The sequence below is a fragment of the Mauremys reevesii genome, linkage group 10 (assembly GCF_016161935.1).
Source record: "Mauremys reevesii isolate NIE-2019 linkage group 10, ASM1616193v1, whole genome shotgun sequence".
Classification (NCBI taxonomy): Eukaryota; Metazoa; Chordata; order Testudines; family Geoemydidae; genus Mauremys; species Mauremys reevesii.
Genome location: NC_052632.1, coordinates 1,324,080 through 1,342,683, shown reverse-complemented (window position 1 = coordinate 1,342,683; position 18,604 = coordinate 1,324,080). Strand labels below are relative to the sequence as shown.

Genomic DNA, 18,604 nt, shown 5'->3' with positions numbered 1-18,604 from the left:
CACATACCCACTGTGACACACTCACACCAACACACTCACAGCCACACACTGATGCACTCACAGCCACACACCTGTTGGTGCCACATACACCCTGATAGTGACACACTCACAGCCACACGCCCATTCACACCAACATTCACAGCCACAGACTGACACACTCACAGTCACATACACACGCTGACACAGCCACACCCCTACTGATGCCACATACCCACTGACACCACCACTTACAGTCACACACTGACACCGACACACCCACCGCCACCCATTCACACGCAGGCTCACACTTCCCGGCCCCTTTGCACACACGCCCCCGACACACCCACCCCCGTGACTCCAGCCAGCTCGGGGGCACCGGGAGCTCCGAGGCTGAGGCTCCGGGAGGCGGCGGCGCCGTGGGGCGCACGGGGCAGGGCCAGGAGCCTCGGGGGGCCGCCGGGCCAGCTGGGGCCGGGCAGGGGCAGGTCGGAGCCGCGCACCGAGGTCAGACCCGCTCCCGCGACGCAGGCGCTCGGCTCCCAGAGGAAGGGACCAGGCTGCCGGGCAGGGGAGCCCGAGCCAGCCATGCCGCGGGGCGCCGCCAGCGGGGCGCAGCCCGGGGCCGAGCCGGGGGCGCCTGGGGAGCCGCGCTGGCGGCGGCCCCTGAACTGGCAGGAGCCCGCGGGCAGGATGGGCCCCGCCCGCAGCAGGTAACCGGGGCCGGGCCGGGCCGGGCGGGGCGCGCAGCGGGCGGCTGGTCAGCACCATGGAGAGAGGCGCCGGGGCCGCTCCCTGGCCCGGCCGCTGGACAGCTCCAGCGCGGAGCGCGGTCCCGGCGCCGGGAGGTGCGGAGGGGCCGAGCCGGCTCAGCAGCTGGCCGGGGAGGGAGCGGAGTGAGCTGGGGACTCCCGCGGGGCTGCGCCGCGTCCTGCCCCGGCTCCGGCCGCTCGCCGGCGGCTTGTGTCAGGGGCACAAAGTTTCCGCTGCGCCAGGCTGGGTCCGCCTGGGGGGCTCCGGCCGCTGGCTCCGGGGCGCTCTGCCGCCCGTGGGGCTCCGAAGCTCCGCGGGTGACCTGCGGGGGGCTCCCGGCGCTGCCCCTTCCAGCGCTCCTCGGCCGGTCGCATCGCCCCATGGCGCACTGGGGCGGCGGCTCCCCCCGCGCTCTGCAGGATCCTGTTGGCGGGGCGGGGGGGGGGGCAGGCCATGCTCCCGGGGGTGCTGGGCAGTGTCCCCTGGCTGGCGCCTGGCTCGGGGCACTGGCCCAGAGAGCAGCTTAGACAGGAAGGAGCCAGGGCCAGGGGCCGAAGCTGGGGTCAGTGGCAGCTTCCCAGAGCCACCAGGTCAGAGCTGTGGGACCTGCCCCACAACCGGACAGTTCTATGCCACCTACTCTCTGGGTCTAGCACAGAGCAGGGTGCCGGGGAGCTGCAGCCCCGAGCTGGGGGGAGTGGAAAGTTCCCCCACCCCCTGCCATCCCGGGGCGGGGGCAGGGAGAGGCGGGGTCCCTCCCTCTGCCCTGGCCTTGGCAGCCGGCCGCAGCCGTGAGATGGGTGTCAGCCCTGGTCCCTGCCTTCAGGCTGGGACTCCCACTGGGGCCTGCCTTGGGCTCCCGCTGTCCGAGTTCCCTGCCTGCCTGCCGGGGTGCGCTGGGCTTCTGCACACACCCGGGTGGTGGAAGGGGGCACACGCCGAGGCCAGCAGGGCCACTGGGATCAGCTTAGCAGGCCCAAGCCCTGCCCCCACCTGCCTCCTAGAGCTCGGCTTGTCGCAGAACATCCCCTCAGGACTTTAAAATTACCCCTGGTGGGGAATCCACCAGACCCCTGGGAATGTTCCAGTGGCTAATTACTCTCGCCAGTAACAAGGGGCACCCTCTAATTTCCAGCCTGAATGTGTCTAGTTCAACTTCCAGCCAGTGGCTCATGCTGCATCTTTCTCTGCTGGACTGACGAGCCCATTATCAGATAGCTGTTCTGCCGGCTGGTCAGCAAGTCACCCCCCAACCTCCTCTTTGTTCTGCTAAATAAATAAAGCTCCTTGAGTCGATCAGCACTGGGCAGCTTTTCTAACCCTTTAACCCAGGGGGCGGCACCTTTCAGCAGTGCTGTGCCGAGCCTTCAGTTAGTCACTCTGATTCAAGGTTCCGCGTGCCAGTGATATAGTTTCACGTTTTTAGACGGTCTCTTTCTGTAAGTCTAGAGTATAGAACTAAACTATTGTATGTAAAGTAAATAAGGTTTTTAAAATGTTTAAGAAGCTTCATTTAAAATTAAATTAAAATGCAGAGCCCCCCCGGACCGGTGGCCAGGACCCGGGCAGTGTGAGTGCCACTGAAAATCAGCTCCCGTGCTGCCTTCAGCACCCGCACCATAGGGTGCCTTCCCCGGCTTTAACCATTCTTGGAGATCATCCCTGACCCCTTCCATTTCTCACTGTCCTTGAATTGTGGGCACCAGAACTGGACAGGGGATTCCAGCAGCGGTCGCACCAATATAGAGGGAAAATAACCTCTCTGCTCCTACTCACGGGTCCCTTGGTCATGCATCCCATTTGGCAACACCGGGGGAGCTCCATTGCCCACCATGACCCCGCCTCTTTTCCAGTCCCTGCTTCCCAGGAGAGTCCCCCCAAGCTGTAAGCAGGCTGGCGTCCCTTGGCCCTAGATGTGTCTTTACATTTAGCTGTATTAAAACACATATTGTTTGCTTGCCTCCAGCTTCCCAGAGACCCCACCTGCTCCCCGGTTTTCCAGGCCGCAGGTGTGTGCTAGGAGCAGTGTGCTGGCCAAGCACGCCCCCTTGTGGCCCTGCAGGCACACTGTCCCCAGCTACCGCTTGGCTCCTGCCGTAGACCCACATACTGAGAACAAGCTTCCCCCCTTTGGATGCAAAACTCCTCTTTAGCCCCACCAACCCAACCCTTCTCCTGGGGCCTGGGGTGCTAATTCCGACAGGCCTCGCCTAAATGCAGGAGTCCTTCCGCCCTCCTTCTGGAGCTGGGTTACTACGGAGGGCAGCTGTGGCCATCAGCCAGCTGTTCCTTCAGCTGCCGCCTACTCCAGACAGCCCAAAGCAGGACTCCGGCAGCACGTCCGCCCTCCTTCCCAGGGCTTGGCCTGGTTGGCTGGGCACGGGGCACCATGCCCTGCCCTGCAGCGCAAGGCTCCTGGTCCCTTAAAGGAACAAGAGCCTGGGGTTTTCCCCCAAACACTGGCATCTGCCTCCTCTCTCCAAGGACCTGCTTCTGCCATTTCCCAGGCCCTTGTGTACATGCCAACTCCCCAAACCATACAGGGCCTGCCACGCAGCAGGGGCTGGCTGACCCCTCGTCCCTATGCTCCTGAATGGCACACACCACCCTGGCACAGTGCTCGGGCAGGAGGCCCCACTGAAAATCAAGCCAAAGCTAGGGGGGGATTTAGACACCACTGCAGCCAAGGCCCACCCTAGAACCCTCATAATCAGCACCTGGCAGCAGCTGTTCGGGGTGAGCTGACGAGATCAAAGCCCCAGCAGGAAGCTTGTGAGCTGTAGAGCAGTTCCCAGGTGCCTTCATCCTTCCTGGGCGAGGGGCCAGGTCTGAGTTCTCTTTGGAGCTCAGGCCAGATGAGGATGAGACAGTGAAACACCAAGCATGGGCAGTGGCTCCATGTGGCTCCATGCAGGTAAAGGAGCCAGCAGAGCCCGAGCAGCAAATGAAAAGGGCCAATGACATACGCACCTTACAAATACAGTCAGCGCCTAGAGGCCGACCCAAGAAAATGAGGAGGATGCACTATCCCTACAGTGTTTGCCCTGGTACCCACTGGAGAGCGGAGGTGACACGGTGCTGCGATGACCCAGGGCGTGCGGGTGAGCTTTGATAGGACAGGACTTGCACTGCAGCAGAGAATGCAGCCCTTACCCGTAGGGAGGGAGGACCCAGGCAATGGCACCCTGACAATACACACAGCTGGGGCCTAAAGTACCGTGGGATTGGGGACGCTGAGGACGCAGACACACAGACCCAAGTTCAGCAACAGGTGGCAGAAGAGTTAGACACATATGTCAGGCCCAGCTGCTTCTCTTCACAGCTCAAGGTGTGGAAGGGGAGGTGTGGCCACACCTGGATGGCTAGGGCTACTTCTCATAGACGGAGTAAGTGCAGGTGTCACGCAAACAGGCTGCAAGGCCTGCTGACCATCCAGTGGATGAAGATCCAGGGGACGGTCTATTTCTATGGATTTGGGGTCACCTCTCTCAGGCCCTGCCTGCCTAGGCCCTTTCCCACCTCATCAGCACGGAGCTCAGCTCATCCCTTGTGGCCAGTGCGTCATGCTGAGGGGACGTCCCAGCGTAGCCACCTTTTCCTTCGATCCCATCCCACGAGTTTGGTGCCCACCCGCAGGGCAGGGCGCACCTGAGCATTAATACGAGCTCATCGTAAGAGGGAGATTGAGTGTGGCACGATTTCAGACCAGGTCCTGTAGGCGACAGTGAAACAACCAAACTCCTCTCTGTATTTCGGGAGGGTGTGTGCTGCCCTCCCATCTAAGAGATGGGTTTACTGCATGGGGCAGCGTAGATTTACGGGAGGAGCTGCTGGGATGGATTAAAACAGCAGGTAAGGATGGGACACACACGGCACTAGCAATACGACACTAGTCCAAGGGGCTAATTTCAATAGGCTTTAGATCAGGCCTCGAGTGATCAGGATAGGAGCGCAGAGAGCAGGGCCGCCCGGGGGCGGGGGGGGGGGGGGAAGTGGGGCAATTTGCCCCAGGCCCCGGGCCCAGCAGGGGCCCCCCCGAGGGTTTTTCGGGGCCCCTGGAGCGGGGTCCTTCACTCGTTCCGGGGGCCCCGGAAAACTCTCGTGGGGCCCGGGCCCCCAGAGCGTCTTCCGCTCCGGGTCTTCGGCAGCAATTTGGCGGCTGGGGGCCCTTCCAGCCCGGGACCCGCCGCCGAAGTGCCCCGAAGACCCACAGCAGCGTATGAGTGACAGGAGAGATTTTCACAAGCACCTAGAGGATTTAGGAGCGCAAATCGCATTGACTCTCACTGGGCTTCGGGAGCATTCGGGAGCACAGTCCCATTGAAAGTCACTTGTGAAAAATCTCACGGGGTGTGAATAAAGCTCACTCCAAACCAGCGGAAAGTTCCAGCCTTTTAACAGCAGCGGTTTTCAATGGAGAATAAATGAGAGCAGAAAGAGTCCAGTTTCTCCCTCTCAGTTCAGCTGTTATTGGCCCGGGGGCCGCCCGGTGCGGGGTGCTGCACAGACCAGCCCCTGCCCTGCGGAGAGCCCATTCCTGCTTGTATCACCTGCCTTAGAAAGGAGATGCCCGAGGCCAGTGTGGCATGCGCTGGGGAGCCGGGGAACAGAGCAGATCACTGAGCCAGGCCTTTGAGAGCAGGCGCTGATGCTGATTTCTCTGTTGCTTTACCAGGTGCCGGCTGCCTTTGCCTTTGCCTTTCCCAGCCAATAGACGCTAGCTGGTGCGATGGATGAAGTGATGGAGCTGCGGACGGACGGGAACTCCCTGCTAAAGGCGGTGTGGCTAGGCAGACTCCGGCTGGCCAGACTCTTGCTGGAAGGTGGGGCCTACATCAATGAAAGCAACGAGAAGGGAGAGACCGCTCTCATGGTGGCCTGCCTCACTAAACACGTGGACCAGCAGAGTACCAGCAAAGCCCGGATGGTGAAGTACTTGCTGGATAACAGGGCTGATCCCAACATCCAGGACAAATCCGGCAGAACAGCCCTGATGCACGCATGCCTCAAAGGAGCCGGGGAAGAGGTCATTGCTCTGCTGCTGGAGAATGGAGCAGACCCGAGCCTAGAAGATCACTCGGGAGCGTCTGCTCTGGTTTATGCTGTCAACGCAGATGACAAGGACGTGCTAAAACATCTCCTGAAAGCCTGCAAAGCTAAGGGGAAGGAGGTGATCATTATAACTATGGACAAATCCTCGGCAGGTGCCAAAGCTACCCAACAATACCTCCACGTCCCGCCATCGCCAGAACTGGAGGAGAGGCAGGGCCCGGGCGTGTGCATGACGCCTTTGGAGAGTGAGCTAAAAGCATCCACTTCAGGGTCTTCAATGGCTGCGAAGGAAGAGCCCTTCTCCCACTTCCATTCCGCGCGTGCCAGCGGCTGCCAGCCGGCCAAGGCCCTTCACGAGCCCTGGTCTCCTACCAGGAAATTCTGCAACCCCAAAAGAGCCCGTTTGCCGCAGCTGAAGAGGCTGCAGTCAGAACCATGGGGCTTGATTGCACCTTCTGTTCTAGCCTCCTCCGCCCATGCAGACGAGGCCAAGAAGGTGTGTACAGATGATGAAATCATCCTGGGCATCAATGACTTATTGCTCTCCAGAAAGGTTTCCTTACCCAGGAACGGCAGCAGTAAGAGCAAAGACCCGTCTCTCTTCCCTTTGGTGGATGACCAGGCTCTGAAGATCCCACCAACTTCTGTGCCAGGATCAAGGAAACCATCCTATGAAAAAGCTCAGCCTGTTCCTCAGCGCGTAGCCAGGAGGAGCGCGGTCCCCGCTGAGCCGGAGAACATCAACTCTGCCGGCTCGGGCGCCGCACCCGTCAAAGACACCCTGCACCGGAGGAGGCTGGGCACTGCGCATTACGATTCAGATTCACAGCTCTACTGCGACTCCAGCTCCATTCTGGCTGATACAGGGAAGGTGCCTTTGGAGAGAAAACAGCTCAACAGTTCCCATTTGGCTTTGCTCAATGGCTCCCAGGAATCCCTGGACAGCACTCCCAGCACTTCTCCTGGGATGGTTCGCCGCAGGCCACCCAACTTGCTAGAAAGACGGGGCTCTGGAACTCTCCTGCTCGATCACATTTCTCATACAAGACCAGGGCATTTGCCTCCTTTGAATGTAAACCCCAACCCACCAATTCCCGACATCGGCTCTAACAGCAAACCGTCTTCCCCGCTCGCTGGGGGCTTCAAACCCATGGTCCCTGCTGCTCCAAGCTCACCGAGACGGGGCGACTGGCGAGCCAAAAAGAAGCTGCTTCGAAGACACTCGATGCAGGTTGAGCAGATGAAACAACTCTCCAATTTTGAGGAAATAGTGGCCCAGTAGTTAGTATTTCAATGGATTTTCCATGAACATGCGCCAAGTCCCTGCTCTCTCGTGCGCCGCACAGTGCAGCTGGCATCCCCTGCTCCAGGAAGGGCAGAGCAGGGGTCTGATTCCCACAGCCTTGCACCTTGGGGGTCTGGGCTCCAGGCACCGGGGCCAAGCCAGGAGCATTTAACACTCCCGTTGCCCAGCTGTGGAGACAACACCAGGTACAAACTGGGGAATCAGCACCAAGGACTAGAAATGTTTCTCTGCTGCTGCCCCCAGGTCTGGGTTTGTTCCCCAGGATGAAGCTGGTGAAGGGCTGATTGCAGAGGAACGTAGTGGGAGACACACGAGACTCCTCCCAAAGGAACATGAGCACCGTTCCTTCATTCTCCAATTCTTTGTCCTTAATCGCTAGTCTTTCCTACCCACACGGAAACAGTCGTGGGATTGCCAGGGCCTGTGGGGCTGGTATATGTCTCAAGTGCCTACAGAAACAGAGCAGAGCTTCCTGCTGCCAGAGGAGGAAGAGCTGAGCCCCCCGACACGCTGAATGTATTGACACCTGCCCTGAGCTGGAGAAGGGACACAATTCTCTCTGCTTCCCAGAAATTCTAGCACTTTAACAGGCCAGATAACGGAGCAGATCCAGTCCCGGTGACACTCCAGTGCAACCAACGGGACTGCATGAGGGAGGAGTTTGGCCCAGCACCTTCAGAGCCACTGAGGCTGCCAGGCCGTTCCCATTGCTTGGCGGGATGTTCTGCTGTGGGCACTGCGCTGCCTAGCGGGGTGGGGGGGCAGCATTCCCCATCTCTAGCTTGTGGGAAGTGCGGGGGCCCAGGCCAGGTGTCTTTTCTTGGGGGAGGGGCCCCGGAGTGCGGAGCAGAGCAGGGCCCATGTATCGGGCCGAGGACTTGTGGTGAATTCAGCCGCGTGCTCCGCTCAGGGGAGGTGACTGGCCATGTCAGTAACATGCTGCTGGCTCTGTTCTCATCCGTGAGGCTCAGAGGATTCCTACCCTGGGGCCATCTGACCCCAGCCCCCAAAGGGCCCCCCCGACAGCACACCGCCCCCCTGCCGCTCTTCATGCGAGAGGCTGTGGGGAGCCCCTCGCTGGGTTCCCCAGCCAGCTGCAGGGAGGTGAGTGAGGGGCTGCAGGGTCAGCCCCCACCTGCTGCATCCATGGTGACATAGGCAGCCAGGCCCTCACCCTCAGCTTCACTGTGGCTGCACCTGGGGCACAAAGGGGCCTCAAGCCAGTTCAGCCCAGTGCAGGGGGCTCCTCTGGTGACAGCACAGCAGCTCCTGATCTCGCCCTGCTGAACCCCAGCTGCCACAACAGTCCCTGGGGACCACTGGAAGGGCCACAAATTGGAGCAGCCTTCAGGCTGCTCTAACTCATGCTGTGGGACCAGCCGGTTCAAGGCCAGTCTAGGCCTGGGGGAGTGTAAAGATGCCTTGAAGCCAACACCCTCACCCCTCTGAGCTGCACTGTGCATTCTTCACCTGCAGCCAAGGACCAGGACGTTTTACTGATCTAGCCACCCCCCATCCGCTCCCAGAGTGGGAGCTGGGGCTGGTGTCACATCGGATTGGCAGTTACCTTCCCTGTACCAGAAGCCGAGGCTGGGATCTGCCTAGGGCCAGCCCAAAAGCTGTGCTGGGAGGTAGCAGGGACAGACCTGAGCTAGTGCCGAGCGGGGCTGGAGCTGCAGCGGTTCTGCTGCAGGGGGACCCCTCCAAAAGGAGTGCCCCAGAGAGCTGTTCACACAGCCTAGTCCTAGCCTTGACCTTGAGCAAGTGAACATGGGTACATAGCCGTATGCAGCCGGCTGGGCCCCCGTTCTGCTGCCATCCCGTTACGGGGGGGGAGGGGCGAAAGAAATACCAAATGGCAGCTGCAATGTCAGGACAGCAAGGCCGGGGGCAGGTAACCCCATCTCAGCGCTCTGCATTCCCCAGCTCCCGGAAGCGTTTCTCCCCATCTGCTAGTGGGGTGGATATGGGTGGGCGAGTGGATTGGGTTGGCCTGTAGGTGCTGAAGCTGTTACTAACCTCAGCTAAACCTACCCAACCAGAACCTCTGCTGGAGAGGAAACGCAGCCCGAAAACTCATTCTAATCCTGGGGTTGATGGTTTGGATGGTTCATCTCCCTTAAACATGTGTCACCAGTTTACCCCCACTCAGGAGAACGGCCACAGGCTTAGATACAGTAGCTCCTCACTTAAAGTCGTCCCAGTTAACATTGTTCCCTTGCTGATCAATTAGGGAACACGATCGTTTAAAGTTGTGCAATGCTCCATCAGCCGCCTGCTTTGTCCACTGCTTGCAGGAAGAGCAGCCCTTGGAGCTAGCCAGTGGGGGCTGGATCCAGGGTGGAACGGCAGCCTCCCTATCTGTCAGCTCCCTGCTCCCCGAAGATCCCCCTGCTGCAGCCGCCCAGCAGGTTAGCAGCTGCCTGCAGTTCAGCTGTCCCTCCCCCCACTGCTATGTGCTATTCCTGCCCTCGGCCTTGGAGCTGCTCCCCGAGCCCCCTGCTTGCTGTGTGGGAGGGAGAGGGGGGGACTAATGTCAGGGTGTCCCCCTCCCCCCCTGCTCCTGCACCCCACTTACCCTTTCTCCAGATAAAGCAGGGAGGGGACACGGATGGAGAGAGACAAAGAGAGCCTGGGCCAGCAGGTGCTGTCTCACTTCCTGATCCACTTAAAGAGAATCCACTTAAGAGTGGGTCCGCTTCCTTAAAGGGGCAGTGCGCATCTCTCGCTCTCTCTCCCGCACACAAGGCGTGTCTGTCTCTGTCTGCTAGGCTGTCTCCCCTCCCTCCTGTTCGTGCTGCCTTGATGAGAGGCTAGATTAACAATGCGTTAACCCTTGAGGGCTCAGCTGAGTACTAGTTCATCATTTAGCAGCAAGGCATTCCCTGGGAAATATCCCTCCCTCTTCCACCCTCTGACTTCACCACCTCAACCAAGCTTCACAATCGTCATAGCTGCGAACAGTATTAAACTGTTTAAAACATATACTGTGTGTATATCTATATCATATATAGTTTTTTGTCTGGTGAAAAAAAATCCCTGGAACCTACCCCCCACCCCCCCTTTACATTAATTCTTATGGGGAAATTGGATTCGCTTAACATTGTTTTGCTTAAAGTCGCATTTTTCAGGAACAGAACTACAACGTTAAGCGAGGAGTTACCTCAATATCCTGCCTCCCGCTGCCAGCCCAGCACAGCGGTACCTGGCACGCAGCTCACTGCGACCTTGGGCGCTATGTCGTGTGTCCTCGCCCAGACCAGCCCAATGACGTGTTTCATTTAATCCCCTCCTGCAGCTCCCCGGTGATGCTCGTACCTTCCCCAGTGCACTAGCTGTTCTCTGGACTGTTGCAAAACCTTGCAAGGTTCCTGCCCAAAGCAGCCTTGATCTGTGGTTTAAATTGCCCAAGAACCTTCTTTCAAAGTGCATTTTAGATTTCAGTAGGCTGATCAGATCAAAGGCAAGCTTACATTTAGAGCCTGAAGGTTTACACCTACTGTAAGTCAAATGTCTTCTCTATAGAACTTTCGGCATATTTTCCCTGTTGTAATGAAGTGTCTGTTGAAATATACTTTAGACTGTGGATTTAAAGCCTATAGTTCGCCACTTCTGTTCATTCCTAGATATTCCAATATCTTTTTTTTTTCTGACAGTGAATGCCCTTCGCAACTGATTTAGGACAATGGTGCCCTGCAGAATGCAGGTGATATGCTTTGAGCTTCCTATGTAATGTCCATTGGGATTGGAAATAGGACACGTTCCCCTTTAGCATAACATATTGTAATATTGTCTGTTCACATTTTAAAGTGTGCGGTCACGTGTGCAGAGATGTTGGAAGATACTGTGTGACAGTTTAGACTTTATTACCTTGTCATATTAATAAACAGTGTAATATTCCTCTGAACTACAACACTCTTTCCCCGAGTTTATAAATGAAACGTGCCTGTAGGGCCAGTTAGGCACTGGTGGGCGGGGGGCATCTTCCCCCCCACACACACACACACAGGAAATCAGCTCAGTGTTATTCAGTGGAACTCATCCTGTAGGACAGCTGGGAAGTTAAGGTCCCAAGGCTGCAAAGGAGAATTTTGTACTGAACTGAAACCTCAGGTGGGATTTAGAGTAACTCTGCTCTCAGAGTGTATTGTCCACACTGTAATTTGGCTAGAGCATCAAGGCTCATACTCCTAATGCTTCCTCTCCAGGGCACCACTGCTGACCACAGGTGGCCCCATCTCTGGTTTTACACCGTGGTGCTTCTATCTAGAGTTGGCTGCAAAATGACATGGGAGCCGCAACAGGACAGCGCCCCCTAGCACCACGCTGGCGCGTTGGCTCAGTGCTGATGCCCGAGGACAAGCACCCCCTGCCCAGTCCCCAGGGCCACTTCCTGCCCAACAGGGGGGCTCTTCCCTCCGCCGTCCCCCTGGGACCCAGCCCACCGAGCCACGCAGGCTCAGCAAACCCCTGCCTTTCCCACAGCGCCTGGGGAAGGGCCAAGGCAGGTGGGATGCTGCCCATCGCAGCCGCCTGGGGCCGGCCCACCAGCCCGAAGGCCTAATCCAAAGCCAAGTGGATGGGAGTCTTTCCTGTGGCTTCCCCGGCGCTTGGCTCATGCCTGCAGCCCAAGGGAGGGGGTGGAGACGTCCCCTTCCTCAAGCGCTGGCTGAGGGCTCTGGCCTGTCTCCTCAGCTTATTTCCCTCCCCCGCGATGAGTGTTCACACCGAGCAGATGGTTCCTTTAGCCCGAAGACGCCATGGGCCACCTGGGCCAGTTACCAGCTCTCACCCGTTCCCCTCCCAGGGCACAGCCACGCCAGCACTGGCTGCTCGGGAATTCCTGCCCCCACCTCACCCCTTCCTTTCCCCCGGGGGAGCCCTCCAGGCCAGGGAGGCCCATTCACTCCTCTGGCCGCTCCCATCTGCTGCAGTGCCCTGCCGTGGCCTGGCTGCACAGGACCCAGCAAGGTGTGCCAGTGCCCCGGCCCTGCCACGCTGCAGCTGGCAGTTCGCAGCCCAGCCCCTGGGAGAAGGTGGCCGGGGAGGCTCCCTTTCAGTGGCAGGTACTGGCTGGGGCCTGCCCTTTGCCCCAGCCGGGCAGGAGCAATTCCAGGCAGAGGGGGACACTTTTCCGGTGGGGCTCCTTGGGGCTGGAGCGGTGCCAGGCAGGGATCGGCCCTGCTGGGAAGTGGAGGATTCCTCAGAAGCTACCAGGGAAATTCCCACTGGATTTCCCAGGGGGTCGGGGAGTGATCCGACCCCGCTGCCTCCAGAGGGTGTACGGGGGGCAGGTTGGGTGACTGGCGCTGATGGATTCCCTGGGTTTCACTCTCCCACAGACCATCATTGGGGCAGGCCCCCCGCGCTGCCCCTGCCAGGACCCCTGCCCGGGCCGGGCCCCCCGCGCACCCCCCTCGGCGGCCGCTGGGCGCCGCTGTGTCCCCCCCCCCCCCTCCCGGCCCCCCCGAGGGCGCACGGCTGCGCGCGGGGGGCCCGGAAGCGCCGCTCTCCGCCCGGCTGCGCTGCCACGTCCCAGGCCGGAGGCGGCGGGGATGGGCGGCCGGGCGCTGTGCTGGCTGCTCTGCCTGCTGCAGGCGGGCCGGGCCGGGGGCGCCGAGCTCACCTTCGAGCTGCCCGACAGCGCCCGGCGGTGCTTCCACGAGCCGCTGCAGCGCGGCCTCAAGTTCACGCTGGATTTCCAGGTACCGGGGGGGGGTCCCCCGCTCGGATCGGATCCAGAGGTGGGGGGGGTTCGGGGTCCCCCCGCTCGGCCCAGCTCGGTGTGGGGGGGTTCGGGGTCCCCCCCGCTCGGCCCGGCCCGGCTGCCGGCCCGGCTCTGGGGTTCGGGGTCCCCGCTCGGCCCGGCCCGGCTCGGTGGGGTTCGGGGTCCCCCGCTCGGCCCGGCCCGGCTCGGTGGGGTGCCGGTTCCCCCCGATCGGCCCGGCCCGGCTCGGTGGGGGGGGGGTTCGGGGTCCCCCCGCTTGGCCCGGACCGGCCCGGCTCTGGGGCTGCCGGTTCCCCGCTCGGTCCGGCTCTGGGGTTCAGGGTCCCCCGCTCGGCCCGGCCCGGCTCGGTGGGGGTTCGGGGTCCCCCGCTCGGCCCGGCTCGGCTCGGTGGGGTTCCGGTTCCCCCGATTGGCCCGGCTCGGTGTGGGGTTCGGGGTCCCCCCGCTCGGCCCGGCTCGGTGGGGGGGTTCGGGGTCCCCCCGCTTGGCCCGGACCGGCCCGGCTCGGGGGCTGCCGGTTCCCCCGCTCGGCCCGGCTCGGTGTGGGGTTCGGGGTCCCCGCTCGGCCCGGCCCGGATCGGGGGCCCCGCCAGCCCGTGCGAGGCGCCGAACCCGGCGGGTCTAGCGGCTGCACCGCTGCCCGGCTGCCGGCGGGAGCGCCCCGGGGGAGCCGCGGTCGGAGCTAGGGGAGGGACCGGGCTCCGCTGCGGAGAAGCCCCAGCCACGGCCCGGCTGGCGACTCCCTCCTGGGGCCGGGGCCGGGGCCGGAGCCTGCAGCACCAGGGAGAGCAGCTCAGCGCCGGCCCAGCCCCGGCCGCTGGGACCGTCCCCGCCGGGACCTGGGCTGGGGCGGCCCCGGGTCCTCCCTGCCGGTCCCGGGCTCCTGCCGGCGGCCTGGGAAGGGAACAAAGCCAGCGCCCCGCTGAACTGCGCCCGGGGGGGCCCGCAGGGGAGCGGCCTGGTGCCAGAGATCAGATTGGCCCCTGTCGGGCAGCCAGATCCGCGCGGAGCGGAGCAGAACCGAGCTCCGCACGGGGCGGGCCGGGGAGCAGTGGCCAGAGATCCCGGTTCGCTGAAATGCCTGATAGAGAAAGGCTCCCTGGGCCGGGCCATGCTTTAATTACCGCCCCTGCCTTTATCTGAAGCGAGCGCTGTGTAAATGGAGTCGGGAGAGCACACGTCGGAGCTCAGAGCTGCCAGGCCACACAAGGGCTATTGGAATATTTCTGAAAGCTACAAAATCTCCCCCAGCTTCAGGGCGATCCTGTCAGTCAGGCTCCAGGGCCAGCTCCAACACCCCATGTGGACAGGTTTGCAAATAGCTTTTGTCCCGAAAGGCGGGATGCAAAGCCAGGGGCCACGTGGCCTGCGGGAGATCCAGGCAGTGCCAGCCTCTGCTTGGAGCGCTCTGGAGACAGGCCCGTACAGGTGATGAAATATTGGGCGCTATTACTGGGTTTCTGGGGAAGTCCGTGACAGACGTGCTTTGTCTCCATAGGTGATTACAGGGGGGCATTACGATGTGGACTGCTACGTGGAAGATCCCAATGGCAAGACCCTTTACAAAGAAGCTAAGAAGCAGTACGACAGCTTTTCCCATCGAGCCGAAGTCGCAGGCGTCTACACGTTTTGCTTCAGCAACGAGTTCTCCACTTTTTCACACAAAACTGTCTACTTTGACTTTCAAGTTGGAGACGAGCCCCCGATTCTCCCGGAGATGAACCACAGGGTCACCGCCATGACACAGGTCGGTCGGGTTCCCGCGCGCGTCCGGCCATTGCATAGGAGTGGGGCAGTTTTGTAACTCTCTCTTGTGGCAGAGCAGCACAGAGCTTCTGAGGTTAGATGCTGCTAACGCGTGGCCAGGGTTGAGAAAGAAACGGTCGGGCCCTGGTGTGCTCACTTTAGCTCTCAGCTAAAAGCAGAACTTCCAGCCGCAGGGTAACGGCACTGTGTGGTGCAGGGTAACGCAACGCCTGTTCCGGCAGAGGGGAAGAATGCAGCTGGCTTAGACAAAGGGAATGTACCGGAGTCTCAGGTAAAGGACAGGCCGGCCCAACCCACACAATTCAGATCCAGAGCAGAACCTTCCCTGAGCTGGGGGCCGGGGGAGAGGTCTGTGGGTGCATGTGTTGGCTTGGGCTTATCTCCAAGGAGAGAGAGAGGCATTGTGAGCCACACACACACACACACACACACACACACCTCTGTATTATCAAGAATGGCTTTGGCTTTGGGGTACCTCCAGTTCTCAGCCCCACACAGCTGGGTTGATCAGCACCTGCAGCTCCCACTGACTCCAGCTGGAGAGCTCTGGGTGCTAGGCACCTCCAAAAGCAGGCCCCAGCGACCTCACGTTGGACACCCAAAATCAGAGACCACTTCTGAACCCTTGGGCCTGCATGTAGAGTAGAACCGTCTTTAGCCAGAGAGAACCCTCTGCCGCTCTCGGACACGGGAGGATGGTATTTTACTCCCTCATCAAAACAGAGCAACTAGCCGCAGATGTGTGGATTGTCCCAGCCGGGCCCAGCTGTGTGCAGTGATGCAGGTGTGTTTGTTTCCCCAGATGGAATCTGCTTGTGTCACCATTCACGAAGCTTTAAATACAGTGATCGACTCCCAGACTCATTACCGGCTGCGGGAGGCTCAGGACCGGATCCGGGCTGAAGAGCTGAACAACCACGTCTCCTACTGGTCTGTGGGGGAGACCGTCCTCCTCCTCGTGGTCAGCGTCAGCCAAGTGATGCTGCTCAAGAGCTTCTTTACGGAGACGAGAGCGACCACGGGGGCCGTCAGCACCTAGGACGTCAGCCAGAGTCGGTCCTGCGCCGTGGCACCGTGTGCCAGCGGGTTGGTTGGGGTGGGGCTGGGGAGGAGAGCAGAGGTGGTACTGGGAGAAGCTGTGCAAGGGGCTCACAGTGCAGGGCTGCCGAGGGACTGAGTGGGGCTGGCCTGGCACAACTGCGCTGGGAGCAGAAAGGGATTTATGGGAAAGTCGCCAACCAGCAGTTTGGATGGAGTGAAAGCTGTTAATAGCCGGGGCCCGGGAAGCAATGGGTGTGCAGGGGTTAGGGGCTCTCTGTGCAGCTGAGCTGTGACTTAGTGCCCGTTTCACTGCAGTTAGTTGCATTGGTTTGACTCTTGGCTGTAACCCTGTTGCATCTTCATTGCGAGGTGTAACCACACCATGCAGCCAGAGCATCTACCCCAGAGCCCACGTAGGGCCACCCGCTGCCAGCGCAGAGCAGAGTCCCAGGCCAGCGTGGGGGCGCCGGACGTGCCCCGGTGCACAGACAATCTGAACTGCAGTAGCTCACCAGAGCTGCAATCCGTGCTCACCGAGGTGGGCGGCGTGGCCAGGACCGAGGTAGGAGTCAGAGTAACCCCACTCACCCCTACGATGTGCCCAAACATCTGCTTATCGTCAGGCAGCCCCCTCAGCCCATGGTCACCAGGGTGCCAGGAACTTGCCCAAAGCAGGCCACGTGAGCTGTGGCTCCTGCCAACCAGAGAGGCTAAAAACCCTATTCATCTTTTTAATGGAAGCTGAAATTCTCCCATAATCCCAGGACTCCAGGAGCTGGGCCTTACAGAGAAGCACCAAATATCACGAGAGGCTCAGTAAAAGTGGCAGAAATTGGCAGCTCTTGGCTCCCTCCAGGTTTGTTTGTGCTAAAGGGATCGTGTGGCCCCAGAGAGTCAGAGAGGTTAGGGCCAGAAGAGGCCATTTGATCACCAGCCTGACCTCCTGTATAGCACTGGCCACCAGCACCGCACGCTAGCCCCCCACCCAAAATGAGCCCAACATATTACAGCCCACGGGAGACTGGGCTGTTATGTGCCACGGGCAGAGAACAGGCAGGACTGCAGTGCACCAATGCCCAAGGCACCTGCAGTGGCAGGGAAACAACTGAATATGCCCAGATAATCCTGTCAAGCGACCCCCACCCACACGCAGCAGGGAGGTGGAAACCCCCCCCCCAGGGTCACTGCCAAGCTGACCCAGGGAAAACCCCGTCCTGACCCTGAGCAGCTGACCAAGCACCAGCCAGCCCAGCACCTGGGGGAAGAGTACTCGCAGCCACCCCTGAGCTATGGGCCTTCCTGTCCCATAGCCCATCTCCTGGCATGGCCGTCTCCGCTGCTCCATGCAGTCAATAGATCAGGCCCCATTCAGAGGAAGGAAAGTTAGAAACCAAACACACCCCCAGAATACATGGGGGTGCACAGGAGAATCCTGCCCTGGCTGCTGCAGGGATCAGCGGAAGCCCTGAGGCGGGACCTTTAGGAACATGATGTAAACCAGAAAGGCAAATGAGGTGTGGAGGGGAAGTAGCCTTGGAACGATTTCCCAAGGAGTGTGCTGGAGGCTCCATCACAGGCTGCTCCTGAGGCAGGTCTCTGGCCCGTGCTGTCCTCAGGGGCAGCCTGGGGGATCGCTGGTTTTTGCCCTGCGCTCTGTGAATCTGGGGCTGCCGAGCCCCCTCGTGGAACAGTCCGGGGACCCTTCTCTAGCACAGCCCACGGGGATGCCCTGCCCTGCTCTGCGCAGACAGCGAGGCCTCCTGGGCCAATGTCCTGGTATTTCTTCAGAACACAAAGCAGGAGTCACATGGGCCAGGCCAGCCACTGTCCCGGAGAGGGCCCATGACTTAACCACTATGCCTGAATCCACCCCACATTGCCAGAAACAAATCTAGCTGCTGCTCCCACAGGCTGTTGTGCAAGAACCGTTACAATACTAGTATTGGTCAAACAATGCTTTACACTAAGCCACCCAAATGGGTTGGGGGATTAGGAATTGCAATTACCCTGCTCAGCAGGGCTGACACCGCTGGATGCAACCTTTGCCACTTCTCAGTAAACTCATGAGCCTGCAGTTTTCTTTCACCACTGATTAGACACACTGTCCCCCAGGCACTGGGCAGTGCGACACAAAACAGCCAGTCGAAGCGCTTGTTCTGCTCTCAGGCACAGCTGCTGCCCCGCCAGCCCCTCCTTTGTGAACTGGTTGTAACACCCATGTTCTAGGAAGCCTTAAATAAAATGCATTTCCTACCGATTCCATCCTCCTCCTTTGGCAATTCAACAGCTGTTCCTGCAGGCCCCCGTCAGCGGCATGTCACTGCTCACCCTGCACCCCCTACGCTGGCCGCTGGAGCAGAGCTCTGGGAACTGCAGGCCCCAGCCTGCTCCCCTGCACTCACCTGGCCTGAGTCCCAGCTCGCTTGGCTCCAGGCCCCAGCTCCACAGCTGGGTTAAATCAGCGTGATTCCCTTGGCTGCCCCACTGAAGCTATGCTGAATAAACCAGCTGAGCCCCTGGCTTGAGCAGCGTTCCTGTGGGTTTGTGACAGCAGAGCCTTGTCGTCACTGCGGCTGGGCAGCAGAGGGAACCCGTGGGACTTCGCTAGCCCAATTCTGCACTCCCTGGGCCCGCAGCTCGCCCCCGGCCTTGTGTGAGCCCTGCCTGCTTTGACGCTCTCCTCCCCGGCTACTGCGGGAAGGGTTTATAACCCAGCTAGCGAGCCTCCTGCCTGGTCCCTGGTCCCTCGTGGAGGGCTTGGGGCCGGACCCTGCTCCATGGGAAAGCCTTCGGCGGCTGCCCGTGCAGGCAGTTCACCTGCCCCATGGCAGCCGTCGCCCAGAAGGGCTAGCAGAGGCGTTTCTCTTTGAGCTGCTGTCAAATGCTTGGAAGGGCTGAGTGATGCCTCCGTGGCCTGACCTAGGACGTCACCAGTGGCCCAAGATGGGCTGAGCCCTCCTGACTGTGGAAGAGAAGTGCTG

At 60.4% G+C, this 18,604-nt stretch overlaps 2 protein-coding genes across 2 annotated transcripts; both read left to right on the top strand.

Annotated features, from left to right (window-relative positions):
- Window positions 1–5,458: 5,458 nt before the first annotated feature.
- Window positions 5,459–7,132, top strand: ANKRD34C (ankyrin repeat domain 34C). Its single transcript, XM_039493270.1, has one exon. It carries the CDS (start codon window positions 5,459–5,461, stop codon window positions 7,061–7,063), a length of 1,605 nt encoding a protein of 534 aa, XP_039349204.1. The 3' UTR covers window positions 7,064–7,132.
- A 5,462-nt stretch (window positions 7,133–12,594) lies between these two features.
- Window positions 12,595–17,880, top strand: TMED3 (transmembrane p24 trafficking protein 3). Its single transcript, XM_039493271.1, has 3 exons — window positions 12,595–12,792; window positions 14,314–14,562; window positions 15,385–17,880. The coding sequence occupies exons 1-3, from the start codon at window positions 12,643–12,645 to the stop codon at window positions 15,619–15,621; spliced, it is 636 nt and encodes a 211-aa protein (XP_039349205.1). The 5' UTR covers window positions 12,595–12,642; the 3' UTR covers window positions 15,622–17,880.
- The last annotated feature ends 724 nt before the right edge of the window (window positions 17,881–18,604 follow it).

What these genes read in the sequence shown, in the direction of transcription:
- ANKRD34C (XM_039493270.1), top strand. Translation starts at nt 5,459, where the DNA reads ATGGATGAAGTGATGGAGCTGCGGACGGACGGGAACTCCCTGCTAAAG.
- TMED3 (XM_039493271.1), top strand. Translation starts at nt 12,643, where the DNA reads ATGGGCGGCCGGGCGCTGTGCTGGCTGCTCTGCCTGCTGCAGGCGGGC. An exon ending in AGTTCACGCTGGATTTCCAG is followed by an intron (nt 12,793 to 14,313) that starts GTACCGGGGGGG and finishes TTGTCTCCATAG; the next exon opens with GTGATTACAGGGGGGCATTA. An exon ending in GGGTCACCGCCATGACACAG is followed by an intron (nt 14,563 to 15,384) that starts GTCGGTCGGGTT and finishes TTGTTTCCCCAG; the next exon opens with ATGGAATCTGCTTGTGTCAC.